The sequence below is a fragment of the Stegostoma tigrinum genome, chromosome 8, assembly GCF_030684315.1.
Source record: "Stegostoma tigrinum isolate sSteTig4 chromosome 8, sSteTig4.hap1, whole genome shotgun sequence".
NCBI classification, from domain to species: domain Eukaryota; kingdom Metazoa; phylum Chordata; class Chondrichthyes; order Orectolobiformes; family Stegostomatidae; genus Stegostoma; species Stegostoma tigrinum.
Window position 1 is genome coordinate 95,899,864 of NC_081361.1, and position 19,185 is coordinate 95,919,048.

The 19,185-nt window shown below is 45.0% G+C and overlaps 1 protein-coding gene across 18 annotated transcripts in view; it reads left to right on the top strand.

Moving 5' to 3' along the window:
* The window catches only part of adgrl2a (adhesion G protein-coupled receptor L2a), a 470,025-nt gene that overhangs the window by 231,471 nt on the left and 219,369 nt on the right, over positions 1-19,185 (top strand). For all 18 annotated transcript variants that reach the window (XM_059648145.1, XM_048538964.2, XM_059648147.1 and 15 more), the window contains exon 3: positions 1,924-2,137. In XM_059648145.1, the coding sequence (XP_059504128.1) occupies positions 1,924-2,137 (214 nt within the window). The remainder of the gene's footprint in view (positions 1-1,923; positions 2,138-19,185) is intronic.

The window sequence follows — 19,185 nt, forward strand, 5'->3', positions numbered from 1 at the left end:
GGCAGCCATAGTTAAAAGAACACCCTAGCTCTCTCACAGTGTACTTCCACAAACCATAAGATTCTAAGTCATCCGTCCCAACAACGTCTCCCTGCGCCCCGCCCCCCCGCCCCTGACCTCTAGTCTGTAGCCACCTTAACATGTGAAGAAGTGGGGAGAGACATCGCTGCCTCAAGACCTGATTCACCAACTATCCTACACGGTTAAATTAAATGAAGACCTGTGCACGCTGGGGATCTGAAGCAAACAAGATCAGAAATTTCATCAGTTCATTCATGGAAAGGGCATAGAAGAGGCAGCTGATTGGATTGTGACCAGATTTTATAATGTGGCCAAAAATTCAACTTCTCTCTTTGATCATGCATGCCCAGGGCTTTTGTGAATGGAGTAATGCACTGAATGGCTTTCATTTCACAGTTGGCATTGCTGGCAAGGCCAGGATTTGTTACCATCCCTAATTGCTCTTGAGAAGGTGATGGTGAGTTACAGTCTCATACTAGCCTCTGTTAACCATCCTCACCACAAATCTTTAAACCAAGAAATAACAGTAGGTCCGTCCTTTGGCTTGTAGCCTCTAAACCATACGTCTGCAATCTTGGTCACTTCTTCCTTTTCATCTCATCTTCCCATCTGACTCCTATATCTAATCTTATCAAATGCTCTTTTTTTTGAAGATTTTTTAATGTGCATGCGTTTAATGAGGCATTCTATGCTGCAGCTGAAGCCTTGAAACATATTGGTAATGGGTTGACCTTATTTCCAAAGATTCCGTAATCACAGGGCGGCACGGTGGCTCAGTGGTTAGCACTGCTGCCTCACAATGTCAGGGACCTGGGTCCAATTCCACCCTCAGGTGACTGTGTGCATGGAGTTTGCACATTCTCCACATGTCTGTGTGGGTTTCCTCTGGGTGCTCTGGTTTCCTCCTGCAGTCCAAAGGTGGGCAGGGTAAGTGAATTGACCCTGCTAAATTGCCTGTAGTGTTCAGGGGTGTGTAGATTAGGTGAATTATAGGGGGATGGGTCTGGGTGGGATGCTCTGAGAGTGGGTGTGGTCTTGTTGGGTAGCAAGGGCCTGTTTCCACAACCTAGGGGTTCTGTGATTCCTTATACCATTTCATCCCCAAACCTTTTTCTCACTCTGTCACTCTCTCTCTCCCATCGTCCCCCACCTCTTCTTCTCTTCCTTAATCTGTTCTTCCTCTCACCCATCCCTTCCTCCCACCTCAAGCCGCACCTCCATTTCCTACCTACTACCTCATCTCGCCTCCTTGACCTGTCCGTCTTCCCCGGACTGATCCATCCCCTCCCTATTTCCCCACCTATACCCTCCTCTCCACCTATCTTCTTTTCTCTCCATCTTCGGTCTGCCTCCCCCTCTCTCCCTATTTATTCCAGAACCCTCTCCCCATCCCCTCTCTGATGAAGGGTCGAGGCCCGAAACGTCAGCTTTTGTGCTCCTGAGATGCTGCTTGGCCTGCTGTGTTCATCCAGCTTCACCCTTTGTTATCCTCTCTGGAAGATGTTAGGTTTAAAGACCAGGCAGGAGCAAACCACTCCATTATCAGTTTCAAATGACACATCTTCACTTATACCTCTATACGATGATTGCTTCCTGTTTGCAGTTGAATTTATGTATTTTCTCAGAGGGGATAACGGCTTTGAGGGCCCAAATGGCCACCTCTAGCTATGTCATCGGATACAAACCGGGGCCAGGAAGACTGGCTGACCTGTTTTGCACGCTGCTCCCCCCCCCCCCACTCCACCTCCACTTCCCTTCTCAATCCAGGGATTTTGAGATTAATTGAAGCAACGTTGCTACACTCCCACCATTGGCTCCAATGGGGCTAGGGTCACTGTTACGAGGTTGCTCTAGATTTCCCTGAATTCTCACCAAAAGGAAATAAAAATGTCTGTTTTTCAGGTTTCAGCCGAGCTGCCTTGCCATTCGGTCTGGTGAGAAGGGAACTGTCCTGCGAGGGATATGCCATTGACCTCCGCTGTCCAGGGAGTGACGTCATTGTGATTGAGAGTGCCAACTATGGCCGGACAGACAACAGGATCTGCGATGCCGACTTCTTCCAGATGGAAAATGTGCAATGCTACCTCCCAGATGCCTTCAAGATCATGACACAGAGGTACAGTGTGGTTATTTAGCTTCAGAGCCAAACATCAGCCAACGACTCTGTGTGATTGTGGGTTGTAAAGTCATTGGTTCGTAGAAAGATTGAAAACAAGAGTAGGCGATCATCCATCTTATCCCTTGCTTTCGCTCTCCTGGAACTAAATTGACTCCTTCTTAAAAAGATTCAATATTTTGGCCTCAACTGCATTATGTGTCGTGAATTCCACTGGCTCACCACTCTCTGGGTGAAGAAATTTCTCCTCATCTCAGTCCTAAGTAGACTCTCCTGCATCCTTAGACTGTGGTCCCTGGTTGTGGACACTCTGATTATTGGGAATACCCTTCCTGCGCTTCCCTGTTCTAGTCCTGTTTGGCATTCTGTAGGTTTCTGTGAGTTCCTGCCTCATTCTTCTGTCAAAGAAGACTGGCCATTCTTTTTTATTTATTTATTTTTCTACTACAGTTCCCTTTCTTGATGCAGGAACTTCGAGATCAGTTTGTGCAATACCCTTGCCTTCTATTGGTTCTGAGACATGGTCCGGATAGTCGGGCACAAAATCCTGGGCTGATACTCTGATGCAACACCGAAAAACTGTTCATTGTTAGAGGAGCTGTCTGCCTTTTGAAACAAAGGGTTGTGAATCTATGGAATTCCCTGCCCAGTGAAGCAGTTGAGGCTATCCTCTCGAATGTTTTTAGGGCAAAGAACAGTGAAGAAATTAAGGGCTATGGTGAGTGTGGGGGTAAGTGGAGCTGAGTCCATGAAAAGGTGAGCCACGATCTTATTGAGTGGCAGAGCAGACTCGAGGGGTCAGATGGCCTACTCCTGCTCCTAGTTCTTATGTAACATCAACCAAAATACATGCCCAACATCTCATGTAAATGTGAAACTTGCTTCAGCTCTAGTTCAAAGAAGGGCCAGGGCTTTTCTACCCAATATCTTGACAAATATTACCCCAAAACCAAGCGTGACTAAAGTACGTTGATGTGTCATTATCCCAGGGTCGTTTATTGGTTCATGCTGAGTAAAAAATGGCTGCCATGTTCCCCCGCCCCCACTTCCCCGTTCTGCACAGTGACTACACTTGATTGACCATAAAGCACTCTGACGTGCCCTGAGGTCATGAGAGGTACTTTTTTTTATATTCAAATGCGTCTTTGTGTTCGGATCCAACAGGATTGTGAGTTTGATGAAGTAAATGAGGTATTGATTTTCCCTTAATGAAGTCAGACAGTCTTTTCAAAGCGTAAAAATGGAATGGGTTGTCAGCTGGAGCTTTTAATTATTGAGAGTTTTGCTGTGTCTGTACATAATCATTCTCACAATGAGTTCCCGGCGTATCGAATGTTTAAAAATGCCACATGCTTGAGGAGGGGGTACATTTTACCTACTTTCTCATTTCGCCCGGTGATGGCTGCGGCACTGTACTACTGGAATAGAGAAATGGTTCTCTGTCTAGTGTCCTCCCACGTTTAGAGTGAGTGGTTGCAATTGTCTAGGACTGCAATCGCCCAGTGGGCCTGATTGGTTAGAATGCCAAGCACAGGCCAGAGAGGAACAACGGGAAGCCGCCTTTATTTAGCAGCCTGCATTTCGCGAAGAGTTGTGGGGTGCCTTCACGGTAGCCAGATCAAACAACATCTGATGCCAACCTGACAGGGGCAGGAATTTGGCAAAAGACACAGGTTTTTCAGGAGTGGCTCAATGGAGAAAAGAGAGGCAGCAACATTTCTTCGAAGACAGCGTGGGGACTCAGGCAGCTGATGGGACGTCCACTTATGGGGTAGCAACAGGAACTGAAGTTCTCACTGCCTTTGAACTTCATCCCAGATGCATGGAACTGAAGTCCACTATTGACCATCTAGGGTCTCCGCGCAGAGCAAGGTATGAATTGGGAATGTTCCAGGCCATATGTGGCTCAAAATAATGGCACAGAGGGGAAGGTGAAATTGGTCAGTTGTTTGGGGAGGATCGAGGCGTGTACAGAGCAATGCTATTGCCATCTATCTTTTCGGGATTTCAACTTTTATTGTGGAGATCCCCAGTTGCTGTGCTTTCCCCAGCTGAAGAGAAGTTCGACTTTGACTCTCCATTTGAGTCCCAGGTGTTTTCCTCTTTTCTTTTACTATCGCATCCCTGCCCTGCAGGGAGAGGGAAAAGAAAACTTTCTGTTCATTGAGGGGGTAATTCTGCAGGATTTATCTGCAGAAGAAGTGCACGTTAATGGACACAGCAATTAACAGAAAGCCGACTAATTCAATAAAACAAACATTAGGGTTAGATGCATTTTAGCCACTTGTGTAATCAAAACATGGTGTCGCTGTGCTCCTGGGAAATTGAAAGCAATTTGATTTGAAAAATGTGACAGTTCTGAGTGATTTTCACTTCAGGACTCTTAATTTTGATGGAAAGATTATTTTAAAACAAAAAGACTACCAAAACTCTTAATGATTCAAATTTATTTGCCACTAACTGATGCCAGCAGAGCACTGAGTTTTATAGAGTCCAATAGAGTTTGGCCAGTGCGCTCCTGCAATACATCAATGTCTGTCAAACAACAGAATCTGTTTCATCTTCTTAGGTTTTGGCACAAAGCACTTTTTATTGCAGTTAAACATTAAGGAATTAATTTGGTGTACGTGTCTCAGTGCTGTTTGGCGCCAGTCTAGGAGAATCCCACGGCTGACACTCTCAATCCCATTTTAAAGTATAAAGCCACACGTGGTAGAGCTTGGCACAGATTTAACTCTTTCCTCTCCTCACATATGCCCCCTGAGCATCCCCTCTTACCTCTGCCTCCCCTGGGACGGGAGGTGAAGAGGGAACGTGAGGATTTCCTTTTTACACCAAGAGGTGGTGGGAACCTGGAACTCACTTCCGGTAAAGGTTGAAAACGCAGGAGCCCTCATGATATTGAAAAAGTGTTCAGATGTACACTTGGCAATGCCAGGGGTTGCAAGGCAATGAGCCAAGTTTTGGAGAATGGGATTAGAATAGTTAGTGCTTCTTTTGGATGGGCCAAAGGACCTTTTTCAGTGCTGTAGACCTGTACAACTGTATGGCCACCCACCTGTGTACCAGGCCAGAGGCTTCGCGTTTTCTTTTCAACTTGGGCTGGGACCCCTTTCATGTGGCCAGAATGTTTGAGCGTTGCTCTGGTCACTCAATGCGATGTGGCCCCTAGTGATTAAATGGACACTTCACCCTCTAAATGGGACTGCTATTCATCGGATCATTCATGTCCCCAGGCTTTCCCATGGAAAAACAGCTCCTTTGTCCATTACTTTAATCCATTTATCCATGTCCATTACGTTAAGTAATCCATTACTTTGGGGTTTGAGTCTCACTGGCAAGTTGATGTATTTATTGCCCATCCCTAATTGCCCTGGAGAACATGGTTGTCGACCACTGCATATGTGCAAGGACACCTACAATGCCAGGACTTTGACCCAGTGACAATGATATGGTGAGTGGCTTGACGGGGAACTTGGAGGTGGTACTGTCCCTATCTATCTGCTGCCCTTGTCCTTCTAGATGGAAGTGGTCGTGTGTTCGGAAGGTGCTGTCTGAGGATCTTTGGGGAATTTCTGCAGTGCATCTTGGAGATAGGACCACTGAGAGTGGAGTTGAAGATAGTGCAGCTCAAGTGAGCTGTTTTATTCGGGATGGTTTTGAGCTTCTTGAGAGGAGTTGCACCCATCGAGGCACGTAGAGAACATTCCATCATGTTTTTTGCCTTACAAATGGTGGATAGGCTTTAGGATCAAACTAATTTTCCATTAACAACAAAAATAATCCTTGGGAAGTCGCTATTTCAAGACATTTCTTCACCTTTATGAAACATTGACACTCTAACTCCCAGTAACTCACTCAACAAGTGTGGTATGGACAGCTGCATAGGTTACAGGTGTGCCAGAATGTGAGTGTGAGATCCTAGATTGAGATGATGGCACTGTGGTACTATCACTGGGTTAATCGCCCAGGGGTCTTATTTGGTGCAGTGAGGACACCAGGTTCGAATCCCACCATGGCAGATAGTAGGGTTTGAATTGACTGAATGAAACGAGGAACCGAAAACTAATGTCAGTAACTATGACTATGATGCTATTGTTATAAAGGCAAAGTACTGCAGATGCTGGAAATTTGAAACAAACAGGGAAGCCATTTAAAGCATAACCAAAAATTGCTGGAAAAACTCAGCAGGTCTGCTAGCGTCTGTGGAGAGAAGGCAGAGTTGACATTTCAGGTTCAGTGACTTTTTCTCAGATTTAATTATCGCTTGGAAAGGGTTGGTGTATATGCTGAATGTTGGATTGTGAGAGGGTTGGAGTAAGCTGTAGAAATGTAGTTCAGGGAAACTATTGATGATTGCCAAAAATACCCCATCTGGTTCAAAATTCAGCTTCATTAATTTATATCCCAAAGTGACAGTTAGTCAGAACAACAGTTATCTGATTGGCTAATGTCCTGTAAGGAAGGAAACTGCCACCCTTACCTGGTCTGACCTACATGTGACTCCAGACCCACAGCAATGTTAACTCTTAACTGCCCAGTATATTTACCCAGATAGCCACTCAGTTCAAGGGTAGTCAGGGAAGGGAACAAATGATAGTCTTACCAGTGACACCAAATTAAAAATAAAGTGTGCCAGGACTGTGTTACGAGCCCGCCTGGGAGTGGGGTTCACATCACAGCAAAGTCTTCATACAGGATGCACATCTGGATTAGCACACGCAAGGAGTGGGGCCTTTTAAAATATGAAAGAAAATTTCCTCCCCCCCGCATCGCTGAGACACTGAGGTCAAAGATGTTTGTGTTGAAAGAGCTATCCCAGCTCCTAATCCAAGCTGATCATTGTGGAGGGGCAGTTCAATCATGAACTTTTGTGCATTTGCTGAGGCCTGCCATTTTCACAGCAACTGAGCAAGCAGGGAGAGGCTTAATATATTTTTGATGCATGTGTTTCTGATTAGCGGCTAAGTTTTTGAGGCCAGCACTAAGCTAAAACATATTCTGAGATTAAGATGTGAGCAAAAGATTTAAAGAGAATTGTTATGAGAATATTTCAAAAACCCAGAGCTTTGGTTTTCAAACGTTACTGTTTTGGGACACTGTGCACTTATTGGCGCAGGAGACTCCCTGTAAATGTTACCACATTTGTCAGACCTTCAAGAATTGACACAGCTTGCATTTGTGATAACGAGGTGTAGAGCTGGATGAACGCAGCAGGCCAAGTAACATCTTAGGAGCAGGAAAGATGAAGTTTTGGGCCTCGACCCTTCATCAGAAATGGTTTTGTGTTTAATTTATTATTGTCATGTGTACTGAGCTACAGTGAAAAGTTTTACTTTGCGTGCTATCTAGACAAATCATTCCGTGCACAAATACACCAGGGTAGTAGAACAGAATGCAGATTATAGTGTTACAGCTACAGAGAAGGTGCAGAGAAAGACCAACTCTAATATGCAAGAGGTCCTTTCGTATTTCTGATAATAGTGAGGAAGAAGTTGTTCTTGAATCTGTTGGTACATGTTTTCAAACTTTTGTATCTTCTGCGCGATGGTAGAGAGTGGAAGAGAGTATAACCGGGTGGGAGGAGTTTTTGATGATGTTGGCTGCTTTTCTGAAGCAGTGGGAAATATAGATGGAGTCAGTGGATGAGTAGCTGGTTTGTGTGATGGACTGGGCTGTGTTCACAACTCTCTGTAATTTCTTGCAGTCTTGGGAAAAGTAGTTGCCGTACCAAGCTGTAGGGAGGGGTTGAATAGACTGGGGCTATTTTCTGTGGAGCGTTAGAGCCTGACAGATGACCTGAAGAGATTTATGAAATTGTGAGGGGCACGGGTAGGGCAAATAAAAGTCTTTTCCCCAGTGTGGAGCAGTCAAATAGAGGGCGTAGGTTTAAGGTGAGACTGGAAAAATAGAAAAGGGATCTAAGGGGAAATGTTTTCACACAGAGGGTGGTGCGTGTATGGAATGAGCTGCCAGAGGAAGTGGTGGAGGCTGGTACAATTACAATATTTAAAAGGCATATGGATGGGTACATGAATGGAAAGGGTTTAGAGGGATATGGGCCAAATGCTGGCAAATGTGACTGGATTAATTTAGGTATCTGGTCAACATGGATGAGTTGGACCGAAGGGTCTGTTTCTGTGTTGTACAACTCTATGACTCTATTAGACTGTCTTTTATAGCTTAGCTTCGTTTCGTTTTTGAGACAACTTGCTTGGATAAAATCTGCCTTTCCAGTAAATCATTTGATCAATTCGCCAAATTAGTGCATAGATTGTATTCCTTCCAAAAGCGACAGTGCAGAATAACTTTAAAAGTGATGGCGAGGATGAAAGATGCAAATTTCATCAATTTATGAAGAAAACACTGACATTTATAGGGCGCCATTCACCATCTCAGGGTATCCCAGATGTTGAGATCTAAATGAGTCATGTTGCCGAAGCGTTTTATCTTGCACTCATCAGGACAAAAGAGATCACAACCATTTGTGCTGCAGGTCAAGAATGTGGTTGTTGCCATGGAGAAAGCAACCCAGGACCTTGAGAAGCCTGTATTTTCCCATTGTCTGCTCCATGGCAACAAACAACACCCTTTCCTGAAGTGGTATAAATGAATGAGATCATTTGTAATCTGGCATTCTTGCATTTGTGTTGAATGTAGGGTAATTAAGTTGAGCAACGTGTATCTCTTTTCAGTGAGATTCAAGTTCTTTTCTGCTATGTCTTTGTTTTTAAGTCAGTGATGTATTTCTGAATTGTAGTTGCTGTTGTAATGTAGGAAGGACTACAAGAAATATGCACACATCAGATCACCACAGGCTACAATGTGGTGAGTGACAAGGCAACCTGGTTTTGCGATGAGAGATAGTTGGAACTGTTGATGCTGGAGAATCTGACCTAACAAGTTGTAGAGCTGGATGAACACAGCAGGCCAAGCAACATCAGAGGAGCAGGAAGGCTGACATTTTGGGTCTAAAATGTTGTCTGAGGATCAAGTTTTGGCTCGGGCTGGAACTCCACTGCTGGTCTTCAAAATAGTGGCCAAGAGATTCTTCACATCCTCCTTGGAGAAAGAAGAGGTGTTGGTTTAAAGTTTCAGCTGAAAGCTGCGATCACCAACAGTGTGCCAACTGCTTTAGTACCGCATTAGAGCGTAGGCCCTGGAAGGGGAGGCTGGATTGGCTGGGGCATTTTACCCTGGAGCATAGGAGGTTGAGGGGCTGACCTTGTAGAAGTTCATAAAATCATGTGGGCCGCTTTGTCCTGGATGGTGTTAAGCTTCTTGAGCCTTGCTGAAGCTGTGACTTGTGCTTCGTAGATGTGGACAGGTTATGGGGAGTCAGGAGACTAAAGAACTGAAGTCTACCCAGTGAAGTTTCTCATGCCCTGACCTACAAAGCACATGCAGTACTCAGCAGTGCCAGCTGACTGTAGTTTGCTTTTGAAAGCTCAGATATAAACTGTTATAGAGCCAATTACAAGCCCTATCATGATGATGAATCTGTGTCCCTGGCCCCCTGCTGTATGACCTCCATCACTTCATGCAAATATCAGTCGATTAATACATTAATAAAGATGAGGTTAGGTAAAGGCTCAGATAAAATAAATAGCAAAGGCCTTTTCCCTATGGTCAGGACATTCAAAATTAGAGACCATAAGTTTAAGGTGAGCAGGAAAAATTTAGAATGGGGCTGAGGGGTTACCTTTTCACACAGAGGGTGGTGCATATATGAAATGAGCTGCCAGAGATCGTGGTGGAGGTGAATGCAGTTAGAACATTTAAAAGACATTTGGACAGCCACACGAGTAGGAAAGGTTTAAAGGGATACGAGCCAAACGGGACTATGTTAATTTTGGGAAAGATTAGATTAGATTCCCTACAGTGTGGAAACAGGCCCTTCGCCCCAACAAGTCCACACCACCCTTTGAAGCATCCCACCCACACCCATTCCCTGTAACTTACACACCCCTGAATACTACGGGCAATTTAGCATGGCCAATCCACGTAGCCTGCACATCTTTGGACTGTGGGAGGAAACCGGAGCGCCCGGAGGAAACCCACACAGACACAGGGAGAATGTGCAAACTCCACACAGACAGTCTCCTGAGGCTGGAATTGAACCCAGGTCCCTGGTGCTGTGAGCCTGCAGTGCTAACCACTGAGCCACTGTGCCGCCCCACGGCTGGTCAGTGTGGACGAGTTCTCTGTTTCCACGCTGTGAGACGCTGTGAGCCTTTGGCCTTTGGAATCAGTGACAACAGAATTACGGCTGATGGATGAAATTTTCAGCAACTTGTGAATACCAAAAGCAGACTGAGATGAAGTTCATTCGTGGATTCTGCTTCCACAATGGTAGCAACCTCCCTTGACCAAATACTGAATAAGCTGCATTATCGCAAAAACCTTCAATATTGCAGATGCTCAACAGATTGGCCCCGTGTCCAGAATTCCAGGCTTGGCGTGGAACAATGTGGGTTTTTAGTGGAGAGAGCAGGAGGCTGTGCCATCATTGATGCCTCAAGCTTGTTGGAAAACAGAAGTGTTGATGCCAAGCCTCTCACACGGCAGTTTATGCAGAGACTGTGTGGAACAGCGAGCTGCATGGGCACGCCTGGGAAGGGATGGGCTGGGATATTAAACAATCCTGTTGCAGAAATCACCAACAACAGTGATACTGAAATAAAATCATGAGCGAGGCTATGAATGATGGAGATACCGTGTGATCTTTTCCGGCAAATGGACTTCATTACCGAACATGGGATTCAGCGGAAGTAGACTTATTACATGTCTTTTTTTACCAATACGGTGTTGTATGATCACTTATTGGTCTTCAGATAGTTATTCACAGACTTTATCTTTGCTGCCAGCTCCAGAACCTCTACAATGAAATGAAGGTTTAGTGAATTTAATTAGTTGGTGCATGTTTCTCCTGTCAAGGGACAAAAAATCAAACCAAAAATGAATCCTCTGAAGTAGTTTAGCCAAATTACTGTCACCGTGAAGAAGTTGCTCAGGTTAAGTATTTTGATAATGTAACATGAGTCACCCTGAACTGGCAGCATCGTGGTCAGCAAGGATCTGATGGGTCAGAAGATATGGTCCTCAGGCAGTGTTACAATCAATACTTTGGGATTGGGCGTGCTAACTGGTAGCATTTCAATGTGTAAAATCCATGCATGAAATTCCTCCGCCATCCCTTAAGCAAATTTATTCGAAATGAGTTTAGCTCCTCCATTCAAATAATGGACAAAGAAATCTCACATTCCTCTTGAGACTCAAGTTCACAGAGTTCTTCTGATGCTAAGTCAATTCCTCCATCCATAAGTTCACAGACATGTGACGCCTGAATTCACAATCACTTCTTCCTGTTTTGGTTCAACTCTTGCATTCTGTTTGATGATTGATGTTGTAACATTTCCCATAACACTGCTACAATTCAGAAAAACTTCATTGGTTCTTAACTATTTTTGAGATTTCCTGAGTTTGTAAAAGGTGCTACAGATAAAAGTTCTGTCTTTCCAACTTGTTTTATTTGGTCATTCTGTCTTGTTTTTATTCTCTTTCTCTCTCCCTCTCTCCCTCTCACGTACACTCTCTCATTCATTTTCTGTCTTTCACTCACACTGTCTCTCACACTGTTTCTCTTACTCATGCTGTCTTACTCGCTCGTAATTATCTTTCACACTCTCTCTCACTCACACTCTCACTCATCACTTTCTCCTTCACTCACACTCTCCTCCCACACTCACACTCTGTCTCTCTTGACTTTCTCTCTGACTCACACTCTCTCTCACTCACATTCTTAGACAAACAAACTTACTCTATCTCTCTTTCTCACTGTCTCATTTTCACACTGCCACTTTCTCCTACTCTGATTCTTTCCATCAGCTTTCTCTCCCCACCTTGCATCCCAAAACCAGCCCAGCCTGTCTTTGCCTCCCTAACCTGTTCTTCCTCTCACCCATCCCTTCTTCCCACCTCAAGCTGCACCTCCATTTCCTACCTACTAACCTCATCCCACCTCCTTGACCTGTCCATCTTCCCTGGACTGACCTATTCCCTCCCTACCTCCCCATCTATACTCTCCTCTCCACCTATCTTCGTTTCTCTCCATCTTCGGTCCGCCTCCCCCTCTCTCCGTATTTATTCCAGAACCCTCTCCCCATCCCCCTCTCTGATGAAGGGTCTAGGCCCGAAACGTCAGCTTTTGTGCTCCTGAGATGCTGCTTGGCCTGCTGTGTTCATCCAGCTCCACACTTTATTATCTTGGATTCTCCAGCATCTGCAGTTCCCATTATCTCTTGCTTTCTCATTCTGTCATGTTTTCTTTCTTCCTTTGTTTTCATTTTTACCTTCTCACCTTCCCAACCTTGAAGATGTCCTCTGCTTTGGGCTCTACCCTTGGGCCTTCACCTTGATGTAACTGCTACAAGGCAGCAGGCCAGTAGTTAACCATGGGTATTCTCCCCACCCCAAGCCTAGTGTTGCCAGGCTAATGCTTCTGGATGCTTCCTGGCAGTGTTTGTCGGAATTGGCCCCTCAGATTAACCAGGAGGCTTCTCCCAATCATGGACTGTCCCTGCAAGAACCAGTCCCCTTGTCAAGAGGAGCAAGCACCAGCAAACTAAATTAGTGGTTGGACGTTGAAGGAGTTGTGTCACATCTGGTGCTGTTGCCAACAATAAAACTTCCCCAGGGGACAGGGCTGGCTCTTAGCCATAGCCCACATGAAAGTGGCTTTGGGTCTCAGTGCTGTAAAATTCTGCTGTAAAGGCTGAATGAGTGCGGGCGTTAAGACATTCAGGCTATGAGGAGAGATCTCCGAAGTGCACATCAGTCCAGTATCTGGACATGTGTGACTCTGCGATACACCTTTATCACATTTTTCAACACTGGGCTGAAGACGTCTGTTTGGATCTCAACCACTCTGCAGTGTGTGTGGCTTGGCTCGAAACTGCGCGTCAGTCAGCAAAACATGAAAGATAGTCACAACAATAGAAATATGAAATTAAATAAAACAGAAAATTCTGGGTTACTCAGCAAGCTGTGGCACCGTGTGAGTAGAAGGAAACTGAGTTAATAAAGAAACACAGAACTTGCTCTGCTGATAGGTCACAGACCCGAAATGTTAGCTCTTTTTCTGTCTCTCCTCTGATCTGGAATAAAAACTGGTACAATAGCAATAATATAACCATATTCAATTGGTGTAAAGTTTCCACCTGGTTCTCTGATGTTCTTTAGGGAAGGAAATTCCTGGAGGAAATACGCTGTTCTTTCCTGACTTGGCTTACACATGACTCCAGACATGTTAGACTTATCACAAGACCCAGGTAATGTTCTGGGGACCTGGGTTCGAATCCTGCCATGGCAGATGGTGAAAGAAAATCTAATGGTGACCATGAATCCATTGTCGATTGTCAGGAAAAACCCATCTGGTTCACTAATATCCTGCCATCCTTACCTGGTCTGGCCTACATGTGATGCCAGACTCACAGCAATGTGGTTGACTTCAACCAGTGAGGAATAGGTAACAAATGCTGGGCCCGGCCACATCACATCACATAAACAAATGTGAAAACAAGGAATATGCCACAATCTACTGAGTACAACAAACTTGGTTTTAACAGGCACTGTTGATTAACTGGCAAAAATTGTATACCTCAGATGCCATGATCTACCAAGTATTTATACTACACGTAAAATAAAGCAGTGATGTATATCCCCCCTACATTATGTTTCTATTGCCTACTGTGTGTTTTTACATTGATTTTAGGGGGTGGTTTAATGTTTTCACATAGATGTTTTAAGGGCCGTTGATAACTGAAAGCTTCTCTTGGTCAGGGTTAACTGCAGTTATGTAGATAGTTATAGTTTGCTTCAGAATTACAATGAGCATTATTGTCACATGTATTCAAACGAGTATGGTGAAAAGTTTGAAAGTCGACACTTACAGAGCCAGCTCAGATACAAAGGTACCTAGGTACAGCTTCTTCACTTATAAGATCTTAGAAAAGTAGAGAAAAGAGAAGTCCAGCATTGCGGAAATAAAAATTCAGGATCGTGGCCCTCCAACCCAGACCATGCTGGCACTGAGCCTCCAGTCCACACCAGATCTCGGCTCGAGACTGTATCGGGGCTTCACCTCGAGGCTCATGAGGCTGGGAGATTGCTCTGGAATCGCCTCATTGTAGAATGATACATATAGAAAATCGCTATTCAGTCCATCTCTACCATTCCTGCTGTTTTGAAGAGGCTGTCCAGTCAGTCACAAAATTCAGCTTTCTCCCCGTAACCATAGAGTCATAGAGCTGTACAGCATGGAAACAGACCCTTCGGCCCAACTTGTCCATACCTACCAGATAACTCCAATTAGTCCAGTCCCATTTTCCAGCATTTGGCACATATCTCTCTAAACCCTTCTTATTCATATACCCATCCAGATGGTTTTTAAATGTTGTAATTGTACCAGCTCCCACCACATTGTCTGGCAGCTCATTCCATGCACACGCCATCCTCTGTCTGAAAATGTCCCTCAGATCCCTTTTAAATCTTGCCCCTCTCACCTTAAACCTGTGTCCTCTAGTTTTGGATTCCCCCACCCCTGGGAGAAGACCCTGACTGTCCACCCTATCCATGCCCCTCATGATTTCATAAACCTCTATAAGGTCCCCCCTCAGCCTCTGACACTCCAGGGAAAATAGTCCCAGTCCATTCAGCCTTTCCCTATGGCTCAAACCCTCCAACGCTGGAAACAGTCCTGTAAATCTTTTCTGAACCCGTTCAAGTTTCACAACATTCTCCCAAAGCAAGGAGACCAGAACTGAATGCAGTATTCCAAAAGTGGCCGAACCAAAGTCCTATACAGCCACAACAGGACCTTTCAACTCCTATACTCAGTGCACTGACCAATAAAGGCAAGAATACCAAAGGCCGCCTTCACTGTCGTGCAAGTCTTTTCTTTTAAAGCATTTATCTAATTTCCTCTGTGCAAGCCACGATCAAACCTGCTTCTACTATCCTTTCAGACAATGCATTCCAAAACAACACAGCTCACTATGTAAAAATACTTTGCCTTATCTCCATCTGGCTCCCACCTTTAAATCTGCGTCTTCTGTTCACCTCCTGTCAACAGAAATAATTTCTCCCTGTCTGTGCAATTGATCACATTTCCTTTTTGCTTTGGGAAAGTCACTGTTGAATGGTACATGTCCGTGCACACTCCTTGAGGGAGTTCATTATTACTTTTTAAACTTTCAGCTTGAAGCTGTCGTCCTTTTCTCAGGCCTGTCGGTCTTCAAACACTAGCCTCCTCACAAAATCCGCCCGCCAAACATAAGTGAGCATTCCATGCCCAGGATGATGTGCATACTCAAACACATGCTGTGCAGCTGGACGTACTGAATAGCAGTCAGCAGCAGGAGGCATGCCTGGCTTCCCCTCCCTTCCATCAAGGCCACTTCTTAGCAAATGCCAACTGTCAAGATTAGCTAACACAGTGCAGACCGACATCTGACTTTCAAACCTGTAACAACGCAGTGCCAAACTCCCTTTGAGGTTCCAAGATTGAAAAGATAACGACTACAAACAGAATTCACTGCTCCAGTAAAACCTACAGTTTTTAAAAGTGTTTGCCAAAAAATCCTAATTAAAGTCCCAAATTAGCTTTGTTAATCTATTAGTAATTCCTAAAGGCATCTTGGGCCTCCCCACAGCACGTGGACTTCAGCGGTTCAGGAAGACACCTCACTACCACCTTCTCAAGGGGCAACTAGGGATGGGAAGTAAATGCTGGCCTGGCCAGCGATGCCCATTTTGCATAAATATATAACAAAATGATTGCATCACTGCAGATAGGCCATTCATCCCATTGTGTGCATACCAGCTCCCTGAGACAGCGATTCTTTGTCTTGCATCATTCTTCCACCTTCTTGCCGTAACCCTGCTTGATTTTTTCCTTTTCAGACAACTTTCCAACTTACCCTTGAATGCCTCAATAGAAACCACTTCCACCACACTCTCAGACACTGCAGTCCATAATTTGAACTGTTGCACATGGGTCCAAAAGACATGAGTACTTGGTGGAGTGCAGCAAGCACCGTGATATTTGCAAGGACTTGATCAGAGTGTAAAAACAACTTGTAAGGGACAGACCCACGGTTTTGCGTGCAGATAACAGGTGCTGGAGCAATGCAGTTGATGATAGCAATGTCATCCCTAAATAGTCATGGAAATGCAATAAACCTCATGTTAAATTGGCCAGCAGGATGAATAACACAATACAAAACTAGACCAGTTCAGGCTTGAAGGAAGCTATACTCAACACTAAACACCCTCTGCATGATAATCTTCACTCCTGCCTCTTTTACTGTTTAATTCTCAACCGTTTCATGAGTGGAAATATTTTCTCCCTCTCCACTCTGCCCAGATACCTGGTGATTTGAAACGCCTCTTCAAATCTCATCTCAGCCTTCTTTCCTCTGAGGGAAACAGTCACATAACCTCCAAACTCTCTTCAAAACTGAGGTTCCCTCTTCCTGGAAGCATTCTCATGAATCTTTTCTGGACTCTGTCCAATACTTCCATATCTAAGGTGTAGCAGCTTTACAAGAGTGGTCCCTGTGTAAAGCCCAAGGTTGCTCATGGCATATTCCAATCATTCTCAAAAGATCGAGGTTCAGACCCTCACCCTGTCGTATCTGAAAACTCATTTTGGCCCACCTGCTCTTCGTTTGTGACCTCAATGCTTTCAGAGCAACTGCCTGCAGCTTTCTGCCTCACATCTTTTCCCTCTGCAGCAGTATCTTGCCTTACCAGTTTCAAAATCTCCCCAACCTCGGCCTCATCCCATGACCAACCCTCCCTCTCATTCCCGCCTCCTTGACCTGACAAACCTGTCCATCTTCTCTCCCACCCATCTGCTCCTCCTACCTCACTGACTAATCCCCACAACTCCCTATCTGCACTCACCTAACACCATCCCACCTTCCTCTCTCTATTTATTTCTCAGCTCCATTCCCCCACCCCCATTTCTGAAGAAGGGTCCTAACCTGTCAACTTTCCTGTTCCTCTGATGCTGCCTGGCCTGCTGTGTTCCTCCAGCTGCACACTGCGTTATCTCTGACTCCAGCATCTGCAGTTCTTGCTACCTCCTTGCTTTTAATGAACACAGCGGGCCAAGCAGGATCTTAGGAGCAGGAAAGCTGACATTGCGGGTCTAGACCCTTCAAAGGGCCTAGGCCCAAAACATCAGCTTTCCTGCTCCTAAGATGCTGCTTGGCCCGCTGTGTTCATCCAGCTCTACACCTTGCTGTCTTGGATTCTCCAGCGTCTGCAGTTCCTATTATCCCTGTCCTTGCTTTTAGTGTTCTCTTCAAGCCTTGCAAAACCCTTCATGTCCTCTCCCTCTCTCTATCTCTGCCATCTGCTCCACAACCCTCCGATGTACTTGCAATCTTCCAATTCTGACCTCTCCATCATTGCCAGCCATGCCTTCAGCTGCCCAAACATAGAATTCCATGCCCACACCTCTTTTCCTCTCTATCCTTCACACCTCCTTTGACATGCCCATTAAACCTCATGCCTTTGACCAGGCCCCAACACCTCCTGATGTGGCTCACTGTCAAAATTAGGATGTTTTCTCATGTGGAAGATGCTATATAATTGCAGGGATATTTTAAATTCATTTACAGGATGTGGGCATCACTGACTAGGCCAGCATTTATTCCCCATCCCTAATTGCCCAGAGGGCAGTTAAGAATCAACCACATTGCTGTGAGTCTGGAGTCACATTGTCATTGTCTCAACCCTATTTCCAAGACAGAAGAAACCAGTAAAACTGACAAATGACACATAGCAGAGATAATGGGAACTGCAGATGCTTCAGAATCCAAGATAATAAAATTTGAGGCTGGATGAACACAGCAGGCCCAGCAACATCTCAGGAGCACAAAAGCTGACATTTCGGGCCTAGACCCTTCATCTGATCCCTCTTGTATACTTCAAACTGGAGCTCCAGCCTGACCAGTGTGTTAGTTTCCCAGCATTACTGGGTTTTTAAAGTGTTTTTCCTCTCTGGGTTGCAAATTGAGAGATTGTAAGGATTGCGAGGGGTGAACGAAATGGCTTTTAAGGAACATTTACAATAAATGTTATGGACAAGCTGTTTCATTGTGTCAGTGATGCGTTCATCTCCGTAAATCCAATATCAAGAATGGAGCAGAATTTGCCCTCTTTGCCTTGAAGACAAAACTGGGCCTTCATACCACAATTGCACACGCATTTCTCTGCTGTGAACCCATGTAATGTGAATAAATGTTTTATAAAAGAAAAGAAACAATGGGTAAAATATTGTGTGAGAGTAGAGGGCGCAAACAGGAGAGTGGTGTTGGGTACTAATAGTTGTTTAACGGGCCAGTACAGGTATGGTCGGCTGTAGAATGACACAGGAGAAGTTACACTGTGTATTGCTACCTAACTCCCATGGGTGCGAAGGCCCACCAAACATTAGCGAGACATCAGGCAAAGCAGAGATAACAAGGTGTAGAGCTGGATGAACACAGCAGGCCAAGCAGCATCAGAGGAGCAGGGAAGCTGACATTTCGAGCCTGGACTCTTCTTTTGAAATGGTCTAGGCCCGAATGTCAGCCTTCCTGCTCCCCTGATGCTGCTTGGCCTGCTGACGTCACCCAGCTCTGCACCTTGCTGTCTCAGATTCTCCGGCATCTACAGCTCGTACTATCTCTGAGGCAAAGCAGGGAGTTGATGGCCCTGATGCAGTCCTCAATTTTTCCAACATGCCTAAAACTATTTATACTCTCAAAAACTGCACTGCTCAGCTGAGCAAGACCAAGGATCATTGGGGAAGTTGAACAGTTCCAGGCTTGATGTTAATGGAAAATAGTTTGCATGTTAATGAAACCTACCTTGTGTTCACATACCAACGCACTCGATAATGGTGGGCTATTTGCAAACTAAGCAGACCGTTCTCTGCTGTTTTCTTATTGTTAAATGAGGTGAATGCTTTCAATGTTCTGCTGATAAGGTAGCTC